The sequence below is a fragment of the Littorina saxatilis genome, linkage group LG1 (genome assembly GCF_037325665.1).
Source record: "Littorina saxatilis isolate snail1 linkage group LG1, US_GU_Lsax_2.0, whole genome shotgun sequence".
NCBI lineage: Eukaryota > Metazoa > Mollusca > Gastropoda > Littorinimorpha > Littorinidae > Littorina > Littorina saxatilis.
In genome coordinates this window covers 23940123-23964970 of record NC_090245.1, presented here as the reverse complement: position 1 = coordinate 23964970, position 24848 = coordinate 23940123, and the positions used below count along the sequence as shown (strand labels likewise).

Genomic DNA, 24848 nt, shown 5'->3' with positions numbered 1-24848 from the left:
ATATAAACGAGCTTCTTTTCAACCAGCCCTCGCCCAGAAAGGGACTATTCTAATCTTGAATACATATATATATGTATTATACATACGTAAAACAATTACAAAAGATAAGCAAGGCAGAAAAACTATTCACATGACTATATACACGTTGTAGGCTATACATACATTCTTGCGTTATGAAACACTGATGCTTTATGGACAGATATGATCAATATGAAAGTAATCAGAACGAAGTCTTCCATCACTGTGACTTTTCGTAATTTGACATTAAATGTAATGAGAGGTGTTTTTTGAAAGTATTGAGACTTGTTGGGACTCGAACTGATTCCGGGAGAGAATTCCACAAAACGCTGCCAGAATAAGCTAAACTTGATTTAAAGAGATCTATCCGCGGAATGGGGACGTTGAATTTTCGGCTTGGTTTGGCTTTAAATTTTGTAATGAAAGCACTCGGTGCATGGCCGGAAAGGATTTTGTGAAGGAGCACGCCTTTATTTGATTTAAATCTTTCTTTTAAAGGCAAAATCTTAAGTTTTTTATAATCGTCGAAAACAAGACTGGATTGTTTTAATAGAACTGATTTTAGTGCTCGTCTGTGTAGACTGTACAGTGGTTTTAAAATGTTTGCACTGGCAGAGTCCCAGATGGTCGAACAATAATCCGTGATGGTTTGTATGTATGCATTATAAAATAATAACCTTGAGTGTGGATCAAGAAAGTGCTTTATTCTGTTCAACAAATATATTTTCCTCGACACGGTTTTACACAACGATCTAACATGATGGGTCCAAGATAAATTATTATCGATATTTACTCCCAAAACTTTGTGATCTCCTACTTCCGCTATTGCATCGTTGCCAATTAATAAGGAATGAGGATTATTCCTGATGTTTTGTCTTTTTTGCCTTGTTGTAATTAACATGTATTTGGTCTTTTGGGGGTGAAGACTCATGTGGTTATATTTCGTCCAATTAATGAGATCATCTACACTGTTCTGCAATGATAAATAAACTTTGTCTAATTTTTTATCAGAAGTGTGTATGGTCGTATCATCAGCAAATAGTTCACAATCATCATTAACACTAAAAGGAAGATCGTTAATATACAGAGAGAAAAGAAGTGGCCCAAGAACAGAACCCTGGGGGACTCCATATAACACCGGTCTTTTACTTGACATAGTGGAATTCACGCAGACGGATTGCTCTCGTCCGGCTAAGAAAGATGAGAGGAGGCATAGGGTTTGGGGTGACAATCTATACTCAGCTAATTTTCTTAAAAGTAACTCATGATTAATGACGTCGAATGCTTTTGCAGAGAGAGAGACCGGCGCACACACACACACGCGCGCAGAGAGAGAGAGAGAGAGAGAGAGAGAGAGAGAGAGAGAGAGAGAGAGAGAGAGAGAGAGAGAGAGAGAGAGAGAGAGAGAGAGAGAGACCGGCACACACACACACACACACACGCAGCGAGAGAGAGAGAGAGAGAGAGAGAGAGAGTGAGAGTCAGAGAGAGAGAGAGAGAGAGAGAGAGAGAGAGAGAGAGAGAGAGAGAGAGAGAGAGAGAGAGAGAGACCGGCACACACATACACACGCAGCGAGAGAGAGAGAGAGAGAGAGAGAGAGAGAGAGAGAGAGAGAGAGAGAGAGAGAGAGAAAGAGAGAGAGAGACCGGCGCACACACACACACACACACACACACGCAGCGAGAGAGAGAGAGAGAGAGAGAGAGAGAGAGAGAGAGAGAGAGAGAGAGAGAGAGAGAGAGGCAGAGAGAAGCAGACAGACAAAAAGACAGACAGAGAGACAAAGACAGACAAGACAGAGGATTTCACATACGCTACAATCAGCATGGGGAGGGTGTCGGCGACGTATACGAGGGTCAGAGCTAACATCATCCGGGTACTCTGGCTCTGAGTCTGCTGGGAGTGGGAGCCATACCTGGCCCGAGGCGAGGGTAGAGAAGAAGATCTAAAACTGGGAAAGGTTACAGTACTCCGTCGTTTAATAGGCAGCTGGGACCCTCCTGCAGTGGAACTACGGCACGGCGATGATTGACTGCCGCTCACTGATGGACGTGGATACACCGCAGCGTATTCTGGCGTATCTGCATGTAAAACGGAGACCCTGGACGTTTGCTTATCTGCTTGTAGATCTGAGACCCTGGACGTTTGCTTATCGGCATGCAAATCTGAGACCCTGGACGTTTGCCTATCGGCATGTAAATCTGAGACCCTGGACGTTTGTCTATCGGCATGTAAATCTGAGACCCTGGACGCTTGCTTATCGGCATGTAAATCTGCGACACTGGACGTTTGCTTTTCTGCTTGTGAATCTGCGACACTGGACGTTTGCTCTTCTGCTTGTGAATCTGCGACACTGGACGTTTGCTTTTCTGCTTGTGAATCTGCGACACTGGACGTTTGCTTTTCTGCTTGTGAATCTGAGACCCTGGACGTTTGCTTTTCTGAATGTAAATATGAGACACTGGACGCTTGCAACACTCCAGCGGCTGGCTTGCAATGAACCATGGATGGTTGCTCTGAGACTATCTGTCTGTCCAAAGTATGTTGTGCAGTCGTAATAGGGCTTGCAGTTGATTTTTTTGTGGAGCGTGTGAGCGTTAAAGCAATCGATCCGTAGGCCAACATAATCAGGAGAAAGCCTATGCAGAAAACAGCACCGAAGATGTACTGAAATATAGAGTAACGAAAGTCCTCTGACAGGCACGTTATAACATGCACTCCAGGGATCCCGGTGTCGAACGGTCGGGCTCCATGCGTTGTCACGAAGGGGAAGAACAGAACAATAACAGCCATTAACAACGCCGCCACAATACGCATCGCGCCAGTGGAGTTTAGCTGCCGTCTGTGAAGTCTGCACACAAGGTTGAAGCGCTCCATGGCCACTGCCACCATGAGAAACACGGACAGAATGGAAGGAAACACAGTCAAGCAGAACATAACTCTGCACATTCGTTCGTCGGCGTTGTAGGCAGACAAGAGGGAGACGACGTGCACAGGCGCTGTGACGAGGTTGATGGACAGGTCACACATGGCCATGGAGATGATGAACACCCTGATGGCGCTGGGAGAGTACTTGGCCCAGTAGACGACGATGACGATCGTGTTGCCTACAAAGCCGAGTACGCCAACTAGCACGATATACACCAGCAGTGGCACTCGGTTAGTGAACGCCTCTTTGCTCGCAAAGCTTCGGAAATCATCGATCTGCAACAAAACACCAAGAAAGGTGAAATATGTGTTGTGTGGTGGCGGGTGACTCTTGTGTTGTTTTGAAATATTGCTAATGGTCAGGTAAATGTGTGTTGTATGGTGGCGGATGACTTTTGTGTTGTTTTGAAGTATTGCTAATGGTCAGGTACATGGGTGTTGTGTGGTGGCGGATGACTTTTGTGTTGTTTTGAAGTATTGCTAATGGTCAGGTACATGGGTGTTGTGTGGTTTGTGTTGTTTTGAAGTATTGCTAATGGTCAGGTACATGTGTGTTGTGTGGTGGGGGATGACTTTTGTGTTGTTTTGAAGTATTGCTAATGGTCAGGTACATGTGTGTTGTGTGGTGGCGGATGACTTTTGTGTTGTTTTGAAGTATTGCTTATGGTCAGGTAAATGTGTGTTGTGTGGTGGCGGATGAGTTTTGTGTTGTTTTGAAGTATTGCTAATGGTCAGGTTCATGGGTGTTGTGTGGTGGCGGATGACTTTTGTGTTGTTTTGAAGTATTGCAAATGGTCAGGTACATGGGTGTTGTGTGGTGGCGGATGACTTTTGTGTTGTTTTAAAGTATTGCTAATGGTCAGGTACATGGGTGTTGTGTGGTGGTGGTGACTTTTGTGTTGTGTTTTGAAATATTGCTTATGGTCAGGTACGTATGAGTTGTGTGGTGGTGGTGACTTTTGTGTTGTTTTGAAGTATTGCTAATGGTCAGGTACATGGGTGTTGTGTGGTGGTGGTGGTGACTTTTGTGTTGTGTTTTGAAATATTGATTATGGTCAGGTGCGTATGAGTTGTGTGATGGTGGTGACTTTTGTGTTGTGTTTTGAAATATTGCTTATGGTCAGGTGCGTATGAGTTGTGTGGTGGTGGTGGTGACTTTTGTGTTGTACGTGTTTTGAAGTATTGCCTATGGTCAGGTACGTATGAATTGTGTGGTGGTGGTGACTTTTGTGTTGTACGTGTTTTGAAATATTGCTTATGGTCAGGTGCGTATGAGTTGTGTGGTGGTGGTGACGTTTGTGTTGTACGTGTTTTGAAGCATTGCCTATGGTCAGGTACGTATGAGTTGTGTGGTGGTGGTGACTTTTGTGTTGTACATGTTTTGAAATTTTGCTTATGGTCAGGTGCGTATGAGTTGTGTGGTGGTGGTGACTTTTGTGTTGTACGTGTTTTGAAGTATTGCCTATGGTCAGGTACGTATGAGTTGTGTGGTGGTGGTGACTTTTGTGTTGTACGTGTTTTGAAGTATTGCCTATGGTCAGGTACATAGTTTTATACTTGTTGTTTCATTGCTTGCATATATGTGTGTTTCGCCTATGGGCCTATTTTTTGTTTACTGTCACTTAGTAGTTTGGTTGTGGAGAACAGGTACGCGGTTACACACGATATTATAACTTTAAAAAAGACAGATTAGTTGTACACTGAGAAACATATACTCAGTGAAAATCTAATCTTCTGTCAGCACGTGTATGCGTGCGATGTGCACTGACTAGACGACAACCCATTAAGTTTAGTTACATGAAAAAAAAATGGAAGACTGTGAAAAGTGAGCATGAGTGGAGTGGATGGATACATATTTTATCTTTGATTAAACGCTCCACAGTTATGTGTTAAGCAAATTGTAAATAAAAACAATAATTTTTTTTTAAAAAGGTCAGGAGAAAGTAGCATTCAAAACCTGGCGTGATCGTAGATCATCATCGTAACCAAGTGTGGCAAAGCGCTATAATGACAAGGTCTACAAAACAAGGGGAAGGGGAGCTCTGTAGATTTAAACAACAACGGTAGGCGAGAGAACGCACCTTACAGAACAAGAAACATTGAAATAAGAAACGATTTTCATCCTCATGTTTCTCATTCTCAAGGGGACTCTCAGGTGCCAGGGGACCAATTCCGCATAACTCTGATCGTTGTTGTCTATTACTATATTTAGTGCGATTTCCCTTTTGGTTATGAGATCGTGAGAACTCAATACATTAAATATGCGATAAAAGGTACTTTTTTTGAACAAATATGATAACTATAGTCATGCATAATTACATTTGCAGCAATTCATATCTATACGAGTTTATTCAGTCTATATTGAGAGCCACGTCGGGTTTGTATAATATATCGTCCTCGCCTGCGAACTCTCGTCTAGTCAGTGCACAGGCAGTTCTGGTATTGTTCACTGGACCAACACCAACACCAACATAATGTTCTTCCTTTTAAACTTTACCAGTAACCCAAAGTTTCCCTATAACCAATCTATGTTTGTCCAACAAAGAGTTTTACCGATATAAAATTATTAAACACAAGTTCAAAATACAGTAATTGTTGTACTTATTGTGAGAACGAAATTGATTATACTGGGTTTTTCTTTTTTTTTTTTTGTGCCCCAAAATTATGTTCACTTGGAAATGCGTTGAGGATAAAGTGATTTGTAAATATAATATGATTATTAAAAAATTACCGTAAAGGAAGTTTTTTGGGCGTGCTTAAAATACATTTAGAAATAGTATTGTTAACGATATAGGTACATTTAAAGTAGAAAAATTAATATAAAAAGCAGAAAAAAAGAAAAGAAAAAAAGATCAACGAAGAGGGATACTCCTCGCAAAAAAAAAGAAGAAAAAAAGGGTTGAAGCAAGCAGCTGAGATAAAAAAAAATAACAATAAAAAAAGTTTAACACAATCATTTACTCTTCTCCTAACATTCAAGCCAACAAAGTCATTTGTCATAGGCAGTCATTCGATTCCAAGACAATCATCACAGGTTTGAACCGACCCTTTCGTTTAACCATTCAAAAAACAACAGCAATAACGCTCAACGTTCGCCTTTTTGAACTCGCGATGAGATTTGTTTCTTCAATCAATCAATATGAAGCTTATATAGCGCGTATTCCGTGGGTACAGTTCTAAGCGCTTGTCGAAGAGTTGTCAACACAGGACTAACAAAGAAACTAACATCTACAGACGGACACAAACCCTATCACACACTAGCAAACCCTGATAAACATACAACAAACAACTGTTTAACAACAATGTACACATCAATAGCTAGGTCCAAACAAAATAATATCAAACACAAAGAAAACACCTCTCACAGAGCACAGCACAAGAATGTCTTTTGGGGCACAACACATCACTGTCGAACATGAAAGTCGCAGCCAGCTACGGGAAGAACTGAGTCTTCAACCTACTCTTGAACGCGTCAAGAGAGGGGCTCTGGCGAAGCTCAAGCGGCAGGGAGTTCCAGACGGAGGGGCCCGCGGAGGCAAATGCACGCTGACCAGCAGATGCGAGTTTCGAGCGAGGGATGTGAAGGCGGAGTGGGTCAGCAGCAGAACGAAGGGGACGGTCGGAGGGCTGGGTGTACAGGTCCAGGGAGGATTGAAGGTACTCGGGAGCAGAGTCGTTGAGACACTTGTAGACCAGAGTGGACAGTTTGTAGGAGATTCGGGTGTTGACAGGGAGCCAGTGCAAGGAGCGAAGTAGGGGGGTGATGTGGTCTCGCTTCGTCTTCCTCAACGTCAGCCTGGCAGCAGCGTTCTGGACTCGTTGTAGGCCATGAATGGATGAGGCGGGGAGGCCAGCCAGAAGGGAGTTGCAGTAGTCCAGACGACTGAAGATGAGGGAGACAACCAGCTTGACACAGGCGTCGTGGGTGAGGTAGCGACGGATGGAGGCGATGCGTCGTAGGTGGAAAAAGCAGGTCTTGATGATGAAGGAAATGTGTGTCTGCATGGAGAGATTAGAGTCGAGAAAGACGCCAAGGCTCTTGACAGCAGGGGAGAATGGAACAGTCGCGTCATCCAGCTGGAGGTCGGTCACAGTGAGGGAAGCAATCTTCTGTCGTGTTCCAACGAGAAGGGCCTCTGTCTTCTCACTGTTCAGCTTCAACTTGTTCTCAGTCATCCAGTTCTTGATGTCAGTGAAACAACTGGAGATGGATCCCAGGAGATGGTCAACGTCCTCCGGCTTGGCGCTGTTCTGGAGCTGCGTGTCATCGGCAAAGGAGTTGTAGTTCAAGCCGTGGCGTTCGATGACCAGGGAGAGGGGTTGAGTGTACAGGGTGAAAAGGACAGGGCCGAGGACAGACCCTTGTGGGACGCCGAAGCGGACAGGGACAGGCAAGCTTACCGTTAACAAACGCATGCGCGTACTAGTTAGGATTCCCCCAATTTTCGCGACCTTGACCGAATACTCTCGAAGTCACCACTCCGGCGTTCATGCATAGTGAACAGTTGGAAAGTTAAACTTCGGGAGTTCCCACTTCCGAAAGAGGCCTCTACTTCCAGTGTTGCTGACTTCCTCGTCATGCATACGGGCCCTGGCGGTCCAGTGAACGATACCCTCCGCCTGTGGTCAGTGCACAGGCGGAAGGTATCGTTCACTGGACCACTACTTCCATAGAAAGACTACAAGGTTTGTCACTCAGCTTCGAGTCGTGCTCCACTAACTTGAGAAAAAAATTATGCACAAAATAATTGCCAATGTCAAGAACCTTTGCAACTGTACAAATGCCGTGATAAATGAATGTTCTAACTATCTGTACCTTTTATATTTAGCTGCCTGTGCGCTGCATGTTTTTAAACTGTATTTTGTGCGACCAAACGTGTCTGTCAACGGCATACCACTTAGATCCTGTGCGCCTGATGATCGTCGTATGTCCGAGGAGATAGTAGTCCGATGCGATCATTGGCTAATAACCGGACGTTTTCTTCATTTTTATTCGGCAACCGGCTCTTCGCCAAAAACCTAAAGTGAAACTCCCGTGGGTAACTTCCCTTTGCTGCAATATTTACATATGTTTTAGACCAATGAGCACTGGTATGCATATTCGGTGCGGGATGCATGATTTCTTACCGGCTACAGGATTGCGGTTCGCAAACGAACATTCGTCCAAATGATGGTTAAAAACAACCTGGAGCGGACGGCAGCTGAAAATAAAAGGTACATACGGTTAAAATAATCATTCAACTGTATTTATTTGACCTAACACAGACTGTAGGAAGAGGCAAACCGCCTTGAACAAAAAAATTGTCCGCAGGAAGCGACTCCAAGAACACAGACGACTCGAAGTGAGTGTCAAACCTTGTAGTCTTTCTATGGAAGTAGTGGTCCAGTGAACGATACCTTCCGCCTGTGGTCAGTGCACAGCGAGCCACTTGTTCACACACACACACACACACACACACACACACACACACACACACACACACACACACGCGCACACACACACACACACCGTGAATCTACACACACACACACCCACACACCCACACACACACACACACACACACACAGTAGATTAGATAACTATCAAACAGAGCTAATTTTGGGAGGTGTGTTTATAACCTGCCCTGTTATATGGTACTATTAACTATATGTCTTATGTAAAAACAATGTCCTGTTTGTATTATTGTTATGTACCACGCCTGAATTTCTCTATGAGATAATAAAGTATTCTTATTCTTATTCTTATCAATTTCCTTGACAAACCATTTCATCGGAGCAATTAGAGGCGTTGATGAAAACTGGATCACAGAATTGTTGAAGTATTTCCGCCATGCTTGTAAGCGCAGTTTAGATCGGGTCAGATATGCACACAGTATGCTCACACAAATTGAAGAAAGTACTGACAGGTACGGTTCGTCCAGCTAGTCAGAGAACAACAAATCTAGAACATATTGATTGACAAGCCTGAAATGATGTCACCATGTTCACAATGACGTGTCATAGTTGTTATTTCGTTCGACACTCGGGTTTACTTTAGTCTCTGTCACAGCCTTGGCTGACCGAGACCAGACGCGTTATATGAATAAGTGCCAAAAGGTGCTCACAGAACAGAAGACGACTTTGCTTTACAATAAAAATGTTTCTAAAAACGTGTGTCTGCTGAAAATTGGTGTGTGTGTGTGGATGAATGTGCGAAGAGATAGTGGACATAATTTCGTGTGTCTGACTTGAACGGTTTTGAAGTTATCTTTGTTTAAAGTCAAAAATAACGCCAAAACCGGCCATCTGAAAACGGACATCGTGATACCTCGTGTTTTGAATATGCCACAGAAAAATAACAAGAAGCACAAATGAATTGCATTTAGTTTGATTGAATGCCTGAAACATCGCTTTACAGACGAGACCAAACGTCAAATCTAAATCTCGAGAGAATTTTTTTTTTTTCGATAACCGAATTTTAAGGTGTCGCACGCAAGATGTGTCGTCATCACGGCATACATTTTTCAATCGCAGATATTTACTAAATTTCTTTTTCAAAAACTCTGGAATTGATGTCGACACGTCAAGCGATAACGGTGTATCAAACTGCTGTCTTTCAAGTAATCCAGCAAAGACTGCAGAACTTTTGAACAGCATTTTTGAAAACGATTTGAAAATTTCGTCATATCTTGCGTGCGACAAAATGTTCGGTAATTAACGGTTATTTTCTTTTAAAAACAAAATTTACATGTACAAAGATCTACTTCATCTACGGAACCACGTGACACATTCTGTGTTCAAAATTTGTGAAGAAATCACGAACCACGAATGCGCTATCAAGTGTTGAAATTATGTCGTCAACATCTTTTCAGATCTTGCGTGCGACACCATCTTGCGTTCAACATAAAATGTCACTACCTTATCGAGTTTAATGGGTAAAACTAACTATTTGTTGTCTTAGTTTAATCTTCTTAATTAAAAGCGTAATAAAACCGAACTTCCAAGATGAATTTTAATTGAGATTAGCGAAAGAGCGGGCACGCAAGTCGACCTTAAAGTAAAAGAATGATAACACGAGCGTTTGTCGTGTTGTCTTGCGTGCAACACATTGTCCAAAAAGGAAAATGTATATTTTTCTCAGACGTTTTTTAAGTTGAAACCTTGAAACTTCACACACATTTGGGGTTTAATCGCCCCCATGCATGGTAAAAGTCTTGTTGACCCTTGTCAGATTTCAAGGTCACGGCTGGGTCACATGTGGTTCAGAAAACGGATGAAACATATTTTTTCAGAGATTTTTGAAGCTAGAACCTTCAAACTTCAAACAACGCTTTTGCTTAATGATTGTTCAACATGGAGAATTCAAGGTTGATCCTTGAGAAATGTGAAGGTCATAGCAGGGTCTCGTGTGGGTAAAAAAAAAAAAGGAAATTGTATTGAACTTCAATTTATATAAAACCAAAGTCTGGTTGATCTGTTTTAAGATTGAAGGTCAAATCTGTTATTTAAGGTCAAATCAAATAGAAATTTGTTGATGCTTAAATCTTTGAAACTTCCAACAGGTTTGAGGTTTGACAACTTCTGGACTTTGAAATCTGGTATGGTTGATCCTGGTAATATTAATTGGTCAAAACATCAAGATCAACAATTATAAAATAAGCACTTTCACCAATGTCAAGTGAGCAATAGCAGCAAACGTGAGTCTTATAAAGATTATCACTTTTTGTGTGACCTCAACTTGACCCCTCTGAATGCTCTCAATCATGGAAATTGACCACACTTTGATTATAACCAAACAACATCAAAACTTTGGAATGTGTGAAGTTTCAAAGGTGTTGCTTAAAAGGCGTTCGTGAAAATGACAATTGTATGTGTCTGACTTCAATGCGACCCCGCTGCGACCTTGACGTTTGATTTTATCAACCAGACTTTCATCATGTGTGAATGACTTCAAACACTATAAAACTAGTTGAAGAAATTGACAATTTTTCAAAGTTTAAGCCAGATGGCACTGCTGTGACCTTGAAATTTGACAAACATTAACCAGGCGGTCACCTTTTTTAGAAAATATCCTTAAAGGATCTTTAACCTTACTGTGACCTTGGAATTTGATGAGGTTTAATTTAACTTGCGTAGTGTGCCAAGTTTCAAGGCCCTAGCTTCAAAAACATATGAGAAAACCTCATTGAAAAATGTATATGTTTGACCTCAACGCGACCCTGCTGTGACCTTGACTTTTTCAACCAGACTTTAATCGTGTGTGAACATTATACACTAGAACTGTGTGTATTTTCAAAGCTCGTGCTATAAACGCGCTGAATAAATTGAAAATATTCCACATTTGGACCAGATGTGACCCCGCTGTGACCTTGAACTTTGACAAAGATTAACCAGCAGGTCACTTTTAATGAGGTTTTATAAAAATGCTGAAAGTATGTGAAGTATGTAAAGTCTAACTGATCTAGTATTAAAACATGTAAGACGTGACAACGACAATTTTCCAGTTTGCAAAGGAAATTTAACCTCGCTGTGACCTTGAAATTCAATGTTGTTTAATGTGATGTGCACCATACCTGGAGGTCATTATACTTTGGTTGTGTGCCAAGTTTCAAAGCCCTAGCTTTGAAAACGTGCGAGATAACCTTAATGCTATGACTCAGTGCCGTTTTGAATGATATAACGAACAAAATTATCGTTATTTGTAAAATCATTTGGGTAAATTTATCTTTTCTTTTCGTAATTGGGTTCCAGCATCTGTTGTCTTAACAAAAATCACAATATCAGTCGTGTTTGTCAACTTTTATTTTTTAGCCCCTTTGTCCGCTTTTCGTGCGCACCTTTTGGCACTTAGTCATATCACGACTTTCCGACCTTGACATTGTAGTTAGGGTCATGTGGGCGTTGGCATCGTTGTCCAATCAGAAATAGTCAATGATCATCTCCGAAACATGTGTGTTCCGGTCCGGAACGCAAAACAGTTTGCGCGAAAAAAGAGAACGTGGTTTGACAACTAAAGGACATTTTGACCGGCTCGCACCACAGGCGTTCACTGGACCACTACTTTCATAGGAGAACGACACATCTGACAAATAGCCAGTGGTTACCAACAAGAGAAACTGGGGATAGGAATCGTAATACACCAGTTAACAGTTTCGGCACTTACATGGTACAAAGAAGGAAAACTCACGTGATACCCAAAGCGATTCTGGTTGTACGAGAAATTTCGACGAGCAACCGCTGCATCGTCTGCTCAACGTGATGGAAGCAATTGAACGGGACGGTGTGTTTTCCTCTACGTTATAACAAAAACTTCACGTTACATCCAAATTAGCGATGGCGTCAACATGCTGTGTTATTGGTTGCAGTAATGGGAGTAACCGACTTAAAAAAAATGGTGGTCGGAAGTTTGCAAAATGCGTTACGTGCCTCGACGGTCGTTAGTGTGTGGTTGCGAACTACAAGTTCAGGTGGGCATTTGTTATCGCCTGTGTGTCGTGTTTTGACAAACTTTTAGTACGACTGATGTGAGCCGAATTTATTGGGGAAAGTTCAATGAATGCAAAAAGGTATGCCAAATAGTAGTGTGTCATTCCAGCGTCGCGGACGACGCTGGTATCTGTGGTTGGGAAGAACGTGCCTGTGGAGAATTAGTCTCCAAGCCAAAGCGCGCTGACTCTCCAAGCCAAAACAATTTCAAAGCTGAAAAAAAATGTACAATTTACGCGAAACGATTAAACACAGCTTTCGGGTGTTTTTTTTAATCTAAGATGTACATAAATATACCACTCCGACCATAAGGAAAAGAAAAAAAGACACACAAAAAAAAAAGACCGAGAGGAGCCGAGTCAATCCGAGACCAACCGAGAGGACGTGTTTCGCGCCGTTTCGACGTCGTTTGTTCAGATGCGGCCGGTTGGATCAGTTGCGGTCATACAGGGGCGCCTTGCACAAGAAAAGATCTTCAACAATCCCGATCATCATCATGGTACAATAATGTTTTGTGCGCCCCCATGTATGTGTTCTGTGCTAATAATGCACGGTTGTGAAATGTCCGTACACATTTTGTGGCACTATGTAATTGTTAGTGCATCCTCCTGCGGATGCTTCGTGCTAAAAATGCACTTCCATTAAAATATTGTACGCTCATGTCAGTAATATATTTTGAATTGTTTCTCTGTCAATTTCAAGTGTTTGTTTGCAATTACTTTAGTATCTCCCTGTTGCAATTCCAGGTGATTCATTATGCATGTGCCAATTTGAGGTGTTTAATTCTGATTCCTGTATTTACAGTGTAAAATTAAAACTATTGTTTTCAAACATTCCTATGACACCTGGTAATGGTTCGGTGGTTTTGTTTTTAATTTGTATTTTGTTTTTCTGCAATAAATATTTGAAATGGATCTGAGGCCGACTTACTACTTTTAGCACTCTTTTTCACCACATTCCCACGTACAGATATTGCAATATCAACTCTTCCTTTCTACCTGTTTCAAACAAGCTCTATTTTTTAATTAAAAAGTTTTTACTAAATGTCTTAACATAGAGGGGGGAATCGAGACGAGGGTCTTGGTGTGTGTGTGTGTGTGTGTGTGTGTGTGTGTGTGTGTGTGTGTGTGTGTGTGTGTGCGTGTATGAGTGTGTGTGTGTGTATGTGTGTGTGTGTGTGTGTGTCTGTCTGTCTGTCTGTCTGTCTGTGTGTGTGTGTGTGTGTGTAGAACGATTCAGACTAAACTACTGGACCGATCTTTATGAAATTTGACATGAGACTTCCTGGGAATGATATTCCAGGACGGTTTTTTTATTTTTATAAACGTCTTTTATGACGTCATATCCGGCTTTTTTGTACAAGTTGAGGCTGCACTGTCACACCCTCATTTTTCAATCAAATTGATTGAAATTTTGGCCAAGCAATCTTCGACAAAGGCCGGACTTCCGTATTGCATTTCAGTTTGGTGGCTTAAAAATTAATTAATGACTTTGGTCATTAAAAATCTGAAAATTGTAAAAAAATAAATGAATTATAAAACGATCCAAATTTACGTTCATCTTATTCTTCATCCTTTTCTGATTCCAAAAACATATAAATATTTTATATTTGGATTAAAAACAAGCTCTGAAAATTAAAAATATAAAAATTATGATCAAAATTAAATTTCCGAAATCGTTTTAAAAACTATTTCATCTTATTCCTTGTCGGTTCCTGATTCCAAAAACATATAGATATGATATGTTTGGATTAAAAACACGCTCAGAAAGTTAAAACGAAGAGAGGTACAGTAAAGCGTGCAATGAAGCACAGCGCAACCGTTACCGCGCCAAACAGGCTCGTCACTTTCACTGCCTTTTGCACTAGCGGCGGACTACGTTCAGTTTCATTCTGTGAGTTCCACAGCTTGACTAAATGTAGTAATTTCGCCTTACGCGACTTGTTTTATCTTGTGGCTGTTTGATCAATTCATAGCAAGCATTGACTGAAATAAACAATTTATATATCCAGCACAACATGCAATTCATTGACTTTTGACCCTAACCTTTTAACACTTCCCAAAATAAATCTTTGGTGGACATTGCATCGACGCTGTTCATTTTGAATGAACATTTTTCTTGTGTTTCTTTTGCGTTGGGTTGTGGTGAAATACACAGCGGTTATCTGTTTGCGAGTTGCCTGGAACACGGTTTTTTAATAACATCTCTCGATCTTCACATATTTTGTCATGTGAATAAGAACAGAACAAGTTCGTCAAACATATTTCTTATTTTATCTGCATTGAATGAATTTACAACGTCCTTCTTGTTAATTGGTTATTCATAAAGACTACTTGTACTGAAGAAAATGTATACCCCTTTCAACGGGTGGAGGAGTGCGCCGGAGTAGTGTCCCTTGCGTAGAAACGTGGGCGAATAACACGATCTGCGCATGCGGTAAAATCAACCGGAAAAGGAAAAAGACATAAACATGCCGAAAAACGATATGCGCATCACCCGGAAAAGGAAATAAGTCCAATCTGCTCGCGATAAAAGAAGTGCGCATGTGCGAGATCTAAAATGGCCGCGGAACTGTTAACTGGTGTATTGATCAACGTGAGCTGACTGAGCCAGATCCGCGACTGTGCCATCCAACAAGTTATTTAAACCCAATGTCGAGGTAAAACAAGTCGCGTAAGGCGAAAATACAACATTTAGTCAAGCTGTCGAACTCACAGAATGAAACTGAACGCAATGCAATTTTTCAGCAAGACCGTATACTCGTAGCATCGTCAGTCACCGCTCGTGGCAAAGGCAGTGAAATTGACAAGAAGAGCGCTGAGAAGCATAGCACGCTTTTCTGTACCTCTCTTCGTTTTAACTTTCTGAGCGTGTTTTTAATCCAAACATATCATATCTATATGTTTTTGGAATCAGGAACCGACAAGGAATAAGATGAAAGTGTTTTTAAATTGATTTCGCAAATTTAATTTTGATCATAATTTTTATATTTTTAATTTTCAGAGCTTGTTTTTAATCCAAATGTGAGACGATGACTGTCTATGGAGGTCTCCCTATTGACGTCATCACTTCGTGCGCACCGGGGCTTGGAGGGCAAGAAGCCACCGCGCCGCTTAGCGAAAACATGGAAGCGTGGTGCCGATCGCGTAGTTTCGCTGCGGCGATTCCGTATTTGCGTCGACGATTTGGCTAAATTTCATTCAAGATGGTGAATACTTGTTGCATAATCGGTTGCACAAGCCGAAGCAACAAGGAAAATGCTCTTGCATTTTTCAGAATTCCGAAAGTCGACGCTGGAGGAAGACACCGAGATTTACTCAACAGCAGTATTAATTTTGCTAATGATTGAAACACCGATTCACTCGCTTTTTGACTGAAATGTGCAGTTTGAAACAAGATTCAACACTGCTTATGTTAATGCCATAGCTTTTTGACTCAAGTGTGTGCCTTAATCAATGCTGGTTAGCATGTCTGTATAGTTTATTGACAAGTGTGTGATTTAAAACAGAAACAAAACTGTTTATGTGGATGCCAAACCTGAAACACAGTATTGATTTGACTTGTGTACAGTATCTGTATGACTTGTGCTGGCTGGCATGAGTGTAGTTCCTTTTTTTGCTTCCTGGCTCAAGTGTGTATAATTCAAAGCATTTTTAAGACTCAACACTATTCTTATTTGATTTTGAGATCTGATGCCAAGTGTGTGTGTGTACAGTTCTTTTTCTTTTCTTTTTTTTTCTCACTTTTTTGTCAGTTTTTAATGTAAACAGTTACCGTTCATTGATTGGAAACACTAATTCACTCATTGTCAGACATGTGATTTTTGACTGGTGTGCAATTTGAAACAGATTCAACACTGCATATGTTGATGCCATAGCTTTTTGACTGAAGTGTGCAATTTGAAACAGATTCAACACTGCTTATTCCCGCAGTGGGGCACTGCGGTTATGAAATTAAAGGCCCCTTCTGTTTTTGGAACCGCAGGAGCTTTCTAGTTTGCTGTTAGGTAGATTTTTGGTTCCTCTTTCCTGTCATGCTCTCTTTTTCTTCATGAATTCTTTTCTTTTTTCTGCCTTCTTGCTCATTCACCTGTATTTTTTCCAAAAATCTCTTCTCTTGCCGCTTGTCTCGCGATTCATGTATAGTTTAATCTGTTAGTGTTCTGATGTAAGTCCAGCAGTAGATAGGTTAAGCCTATTTTAACATACTGGAAACTGGTAATCTTCCAGTAGGTATTAATTTAGTTTTACTAAAGCCTGCTGGGACACAAGTAATGGGTTAGTGCATTTGTAAACAGGAATCGCTTGACAAGTGGCCCCCTTCATCCCCCCCTTCCTCGTCCTGATATGGCTCTGCGTAGTCGGCTGGACGTTAAGCAACAAATAAACAAACAAACAAACAACACTGCTTATGTTGATGGCATAGCTTTTTGACTCCAAGTGTGTACCTTAATCAGTGCTGGTTAGCATGTCTGTACAGTTTATGCTTTTTTTTTATTGAAGCATGTGATTTTAGTAAGAACTAATAAATACATTGTTGTTGCAGTAACGTTTTTGTTCTTAAGACTTTTTTTTAAGCTTGCGTGTGTCTTATCTGAGACATTTCTTAATTGTGAAGAATCTGGTGAGTGATTGTCAGAATGAGTGTGTATCTGTGTAATGGCTCCTTTGTTTAGTCAACAAAGTTAATATGTTGAGCCCAGCTGTCCTAAACGGAAAACTATGTGTCTGGTTTGTCTCAAAACAGTAACGTTTCACAAAATTGAACAAAACTGTTGAAAACACACCTACTGGAGCTAACAAAGGCAGAGATTAGGTACAAATCAAAAATAATGTGTTAAATATCACACTCACACCAGCTTCACATTCACAGAGTGACAGATTGATAAAAATTAAAATACATATAATGTGTTCAACGCTTTATTTAACTGAACTGTCATTGTCAACATATATATAAAAATTAAAAACAAAAAACACGTAACACTGAATTCAGGGAAATTTTTAGTTACTGTCTTCAGCAGCACTAAAGTAAAAAGAAATAGAAAAAATAAAAAAGAAGAATAAAAAACACACACACACACATTACACATTTACAGGTTCACAATAAAATTTTAATGTTCTAAGGTAATATCAAAGTAAGCACTAAAGCAGACACCAGACTTGATCCCAAAAAGGAAAAAAGAATCGCTTCTCCAAACATAAACATACAAAGTTAGAAATACCATTTCTCGAATAACAATGAAATGAAAACTCACACACACTGAAGCAGAAATAATAGGTAATCTAAAACTAAAGAGCTTCACACATAAACATACAAAGTTAGAAATAGAACTACAAGTTCTTGAATAATAACAAAATGAAAACTCATGCACACACACTGAAGCAGAAATTATATGTAGTCTGAAACTAAAGAGCTTCGGTCAATTTCTCCAAGTATCGCACTTTAGCAACGTCACTCAATGATGTTTATGTACTTCTCTTTTGGCTGGTCGACCGTTTTTGTTCCTGATTTTGACATTATTCAATTAAAACACTCCCGAATCATCGAGCGGCGCACTGACGCTACTAGCCGTTCCGCTTCTTGCCCTCCAACCCATTTCTGCGTATCACGTGACACCGCTCCGAAGTACGCAAAAGGGAGACCTCCATTGCATTGTTGATGTTGCGCGCCTGTTGGGTTGTTTGGGGCTTTTGCACTAATAAGACGCGTGGCAATGTATGATCACGTGAGACCGCGAGACTCGAGAAAGAGCTCAGCAGTCGAGCGGAAACCTTTGTGAAGTAAACACCAAGAACTGACTTCGCTTGCTCGACTCCCTTTTATTGCGTGTGACCAGTTTGACTGAGAAGCATTCAACAACCACACACACACACACACCACGACCCTCGTCTCGATTCCCCCTCTATGTTAAAACATTTAGTCAAAACTTGACTAAATGTAAAAACGGTTGTACGGAATCAGGCTGGGTGGCCGAGTGGTAACGCACTTGCGCTCGGAAGCGAGAGGTTGCGAGTTCGACCCTGGGTCAGGGCGTTAGCAATTTTCTCCCCCCTTTCCTAACCTAGGTGGTGGGTTCAAGTGCTAGTCTTTCGGATGAGACGAAAAACCGAGGTCCCTTCGTGTACACTACATTAGGGTGTGCACGTTAAAGATCCCACGATTGACAAAAGGGTCTTTCTTGGCAAAATTGTATTGGCATAGATAAAAATGTCCACCAAAATACCCCTGTGACTTGGAATAATAGGCCGTGAAAAGTAGGATATATATGCGCCAAAATGGCTGCGATCTGTTGGCCGATGTGAATGCGTGATGTATTGTGTAAAAAAATTCCATCTCACACGGCATAAATAAATCCCTGCGCCTTGAATATGTGCGCGATATAAATTGCATAAAATAAAAAAAAATAAAAAAAATAAATCCCTGCGCTTAGAACTGTACCCACGGAATACGCGCGGTATAAGCCTCATATTGATTGATTGATTGATTGATTGATTGATTGATATGATTGAATCAGGTACAATTGTGGTAGGGGTACATTAGTTGAGGGTGCGAAGCACCCCAACCTCCTAGGGGTCTCGGGGGCATGCCCCCTCCCCCCCCCCCCGGAACTTTTTTTGAAATCTAGATTATAAATGTGTGAAATCTGGCGCATTCTTGGAGTATTTGTCATTAGTTTTAAAGGCAAAACATATATATATTATTTTTTTACCTTTGGAGGAGGTACATGGTCCGGCCAGGGCGAGGGGGGGGGGTTCCGGGCAACAGGACCCCCCCCCCCTCCACTGGGTCCGGCCCTGACTACTACTACTAAAGAAAGGGGGAAGTATGAACATGTTTCAACAAAGAAGAAGGCGAGGTCGTCACAATACCAGTTCAAAAAAGCAAATTTTCTGCAAACGAGATGACAAAAAAGAAGTGGTAACTGTTTGCTGTCTGCCAGAAAGCATCGGCACTCTTCTGCCTTTTGTCTGGCGTAAAAGTAATCCTGATTCTTAGCTGAGATTGCCACAAAGGCTACGCTCACAGCAGCGACAGATAATGACCCATTGTGTCTGTGGGTCACTTCTGGTTCGCAGATAAGAAACACTGACAATGTGACAACTGGGCCGCCGAAGTGGTCAGGATCAACAATCACTGTATCTGAAAACTGTATGCTACAGTAAAACCTCCCACTAACGACCTTGAAAATGTCCTGAAAAATTGGTCGTAAAAAGGAGGTTTTTTTATTGGGAATCCAGATTTCTGTTTAAGTACAAAAATGCAACCCGCTAGAGTGCTAAGAAGGACTTCCGCGAATTACTTCATATTTTGTGTATATGTAGATGTGGGATGATAATTTCACACAATGTAAAGCTTGCAGGATAAGTGTTTTGGTTTTAACAGAGACATAGATAGAATGTATGTCTCTGGTTTTAACGATTTAAAACAAATTCGGAGATTGCCTCAACAGTATAGGATCTTTGACACCAAGCAGTTGCCACACTTATCCGACTTGAAACCCCTTGACTCCCTGAAATTGCTGTTTCAACTCATATATTATTTGAAGATAGTTTTTGAATGCAAGGCCCTTCAGAAAAACCAATATGTAAAACATCTGGAGTGCTTGTAAACCTTGCCAACACTACAAATAGTCGTATTGCCAAATTTTATTTAAACCTTGTCACTTCGCCGGAATGTATTAAGTGGACATAAGGTCGGGTTCGGGAAAAGAGATTTCTTAGAAAAAAGTCTACTCTACAAAGACTGAGTTTTACTTTTCACGACATCAACACTCAAACAACTTTCACTACTACACAGTCGTCAAGGCAACACACTGTAATTTACTTTTAAACATTTATTACCTTTTCTTCACTTTCACTAACACTAACGCTAACACTTCTTTTCTTATACACAACTTCCGTAAAAAACAATAACTATTAGCGAAACTAAACACTTGAGGAAAAAACATAAACTAAAACACTTAAAGCATGGCAGCTCTGAAGGGGAGGTAGGAAAAGTGCCCCTGAAAATACAATGCATAACACTCATAAACACACTATAACAAAACAAATGTAAATAGTAAACAGCCTGACAATAAGAACATAGGATTAGAATACAAATACAAAACAAGAGGCGAAGCCTTCAAGGCTCCCGTAAGAAATCAACAAACAGTAACATAACACAAACTCACTCACTCCGTAACACACACACACAAACACACACACACACACACACACACGCACACACACACACACAGTTAAAACTAACGCATCATATCAACTCCATGTATAATTTTCAAAAGAAGGCAAACAGATAAAATGACTAGGGTAATAGGTTAGGTACCTGCCATGTGGGCACTTTTTCCACTGCTGTCCTCAGTCCTATACTTTTCATCAAGACTTGTCACCATGCCGAGTAGATCTAAATTCGGAAGTCTTCATGTGGCTGAGGCATATATCTGACATAGCGTCGATCTTGTTGTAGGTTAACCTCCTTTCTGAAACAAATGGCAAAATGCGATTAGTTATGATGACTACAACCTACACAAATATAAACAGTGTTTTGAAACAGAATAGTCAGGTTATACAAGCCACTTTACCTATGCAGCATGGTAACCCTACAATATGCGAAACATGTCGACTGCAGCAGCCTGGTTCTTAAAATAATTCTGACGGTCAACACAGCCAGAAATGCCAACAAAGACAAGAAAGCTGTGGCAAGGTAAGCTTACCAAACGTTACATAGCGAATCATATGATAGTGCGTAAACAGCAAACAGTAGATCTACAATCAAAGAGAGGATCGAGTCTGGAATGAAACGCGATACAGATCTAGCATTCAAAAACTGTCTTTCACGTTCAAGGAAGTTGTTGCAAAGTACTTAAGACTTACTAAATTGTACAGACAAAACCATGACAGTGCATGTTTTGAATCTGAGGAAAAAATCGTGATCATTTTGACTTTGAGAACAGATTCATTCCGTTTCCTTATATCTGCATGTTCAAGTAAATGGTGGACAGTTTTTTTCGGGCAGAGTAAACTTAACTTGAGACTCTACTGCAAGTCTTGAAATTCACATAAATCGAACCACGAGCAAAGACATCCAAACATTACAGGCACTTTAGATCAACTCATTTCACTAGAGGTGACTGCCTAGCACTGTGTTTGACATCCGTGTCTGCTGAAATAAAAAGAAATTAAAACAAAACGGATTAACAGTAGGTGACACGTTATCAGAGTGGGAGACACTAGATCTGTCTCTGAACTTACCGGGATACGGCTGCAAGATCGACACTGACTGCCGCGCTTTCGACAGCTCTTCCTCGCGTGGACATTGGAAACACGCTGTGCAGATCAAATTGTAGGAAATCTCCCTTTGGTATCTTCTTTATTTACTTTTCTGGAGCTTAGAAACCGAACAACATGAAATCGTCTTCCCCGGCGAATCGGCGAGGTGAGAACTGGACCACAATCCTTCGCGCGACCCCTGACCTGATCTTGACACCTGACCTGCCGTCTACATGCCAAACACGACACAAATCAGTCAACTGCTTGTACCCCTTCAAAACCCCCCACCACCCGTTTTCTTTGGATACACGCTTTAACTACACACATGCCGACACAATGTTGATCATTGCTTCAATAATTTGAAGATGGTGCTTGAAAATTAACCACGTGAAATGAGTATTTCGGTGTTTAGCCAAAAATGTTAAAGTTTCTACCACAGACATACACACATACATACATACGCACGCACGCACGCACGCACGCACAGACAGACAAAGTTTACCATCGCATAGGCTACACTTACGTGAGCCAACGAGACAAACTCTTATGACTGATGACAAAACTTGAGCGCTTTAGAACCGAATAGTATGTCATGTGACGCACGACATAGGAATCAACATTGACAAGAAAATGTTCGATCACCATCTATGATAACAACTTTCTTTTAAACATGAACAAGAAGTTGTGTTTTGAGTTGCATATGACTAAGTGCAACAAAGTCAAATCAAAACGTCACTACGTCCACTAGTGATGAATTAAAAATACACCACTCACAGAAGAACCAAAACACTTGATGCCTCAAGTTCTTCTTTGATATGACTAAAATACATTTCAGCCTTATCTTACTCAGCCACACTGTACACAGTGTCACAAAAGAACTGTATCAGCATACACTAACACAAATGTGATTCCACTCTCATCAAAACAGTCCTATAAGTCCCAACTCCATCAGTCAAAGTTAGACTCCTCAACATGTATTTTCTCCCATCACAAAGTGACAAATACAAATAGTAACCAACAGAGAACTTGATACAAATTACAAACATAACATTTCAAACCACAGAACTCTTTCCGATACCCCAAATAGGTTTCTCCCAAACTCAAGACCACATGGGACCATGTGCACACAACAGACAATGACAAATACCATTTTCTATCTACTGAAATCATCTTCAATATTATTCATCCATGATTTATCTTTGCATAGAAATACAAGTTAACAGTTTGTGTGATCATCTCCCACAGTATTTTCAGTCTCTTACCTGAATTAGGAGCACTTTAATCCCCATGTTCTAGCCACCCGAAGCCGGTGCCATCTCTCTCAGAACATCATCCATCAAAAAGAGAGAAACCCCACTTCCAGACATGGGAACTCAAAAAGTTGGAAGGTGGTTTCATCATAAGTAATATATCTTCATAGTTAAAAATATAATTTCAACATCTAAATATTCCTTAAATGTAGCCAATGACTTTCAGATACTTCTGATAATTTTCTCATCACTACTTCTATTTTATAACTTGATAATTGCAATTACCAGAACCTGACGAAAAGTAGTTAATTTAAGTCAAGGGAAGTAACCAACTGAAATGCATGTCAAAATAATAAGTGCAGTTGTGTCCCTTTTACTTTAGTCACCTCTTAAATGGTAAGACAAATGCCACCACAGACAGTCTGTGTAAAATAAGAAATAATCCTTGTTAGGAATTATTTCACATGTTTACATACACCCCTCCAAAGAAAATGTTTCCTTATTACTAACACTAGTAATCATGTAAACATTTCAAAAACTTAAAAACATTGTCGTTGAATATCTCAACTCCACATGGCTAATCTCTCAGGTGTTAACAAAAGTGTCTTAAAAGACAACCGGTGCATGTCTACGACTCAAGTCTAACTAAAAGAATAGTGCTGAAAACAAATCCCATTAGCTGTTTAGTTATGAACTTCATATTCCAGAAACGCACATAGCCAACAAAACAATTTCCATCTCTCACTCCAACTAAAGCGACAGTCTAACCAATAAACCCAAGGTTTATCAACGAAATTGAAAAGGAAGACGATCAACACTAGGCATAAAAAGACTAGAAAAAATTAAACCGGTACACATGACACCCTACTGTCAATCTTCTAAGTTAAACACAAGTTTCCAGAATTGACCAACACCCAAATTATCTCCCTTTCACCATGAATCAACAAAAACTTTTTCCAGTGCCTCATCTCAAGACAAAGTACTTTTAACAAGGTTAAAACATAATAATCATTATTTCAACAGTGAATATTTAGAAAATCAACATGCGTCCATGCGTCATAACCAATACCACACTCTTGTCACAAGACATACAAATCAATTAGAAATATAACTAAGTGCGCCGGCACAGCTTAGCTACATTCATTGACTCGACTCTCAAGACACACCCACACTACCTCTGCACTGCTTCAATAAATTTCACAATGACAAAAACACATTATACTGCACTCGGCAGTCCAAACCTTCTTGTTTGTTTTTTCCCAGTTCCAAAGTTAATTGCAACTTGTTTGCAAATCCCTGTTTTCAAAATATCTGTCTCTTCCACTTGTCACAAAGTCAAAGAAACACCATAGAACAAAACAAAAAGAACATAACACATAATACAACACAATACTAAAACAATGCAATGCTCTTGTTATGATTGAAGAATGGAATACAATAGGAATATCATATCATGTAATACATGATATATGGAATCCAACCCAACCAGAAATATTGTCTAAACCACAGCCCCACTTGTCTGTGATAACAAAATTCCTCAATAATGGACAAGAAGTTATGTTAAGACTAATTCAGACACAGCTACAAGCAGAGTCAATCGAAACTATACTTCATCCATTTAGTGACTAGCTTTAAGCATAATCACCTTACAGAAAATCTAAGACATTCACTTGATGTCTCAAATTACTCTTGATGTAACCAGTAACCACTCGGAATTACATCTCTCAAAAGCTGACAGTTAACAAAGCAACTGTGCAGACTAATAATCTCAGTTCGCGTGGTGATTCCCCTTATCTCAATACAATTCCTATGTTCCATTTCTTACAACCATCAACAATCCACATAAAACAAATACTTCAATCTTCTTCTGCTCCACACAACAACAATTATGCAATTCTCAAATTACTGACAAATCAACCT

At 40.5% G+C, this 24848-nt stretch overlaps 1 protein-coding gene across 1 annotated transcript in view; it reads right to left on the bottom strand.

Moving 5' to 3' along the window:
- LOC138969582 (cholecystokinin receptor type A-like) overlaps positions 1-8779 on the bottom strand; it is a 14637-nt gene extending 5858 nt beyond the window's left edge. The window contains exons 1-2 of the mRNA XM_070342468.1: positions 8711-8779; positions 1833-3223 (exon numbers count right to left, since the gene is read on the bottom strand). Of these exons, the coding sequence (XP_070198569.1) occupies positions 1833-3223; positions 8711-8779 (1460 nt within the window). The remainder of the gene's footprint in view (positions 1-1832; positions 3224-8710) is intronic.
- Positions 8780-24848: the final 16069 nt, after the last annotated feature.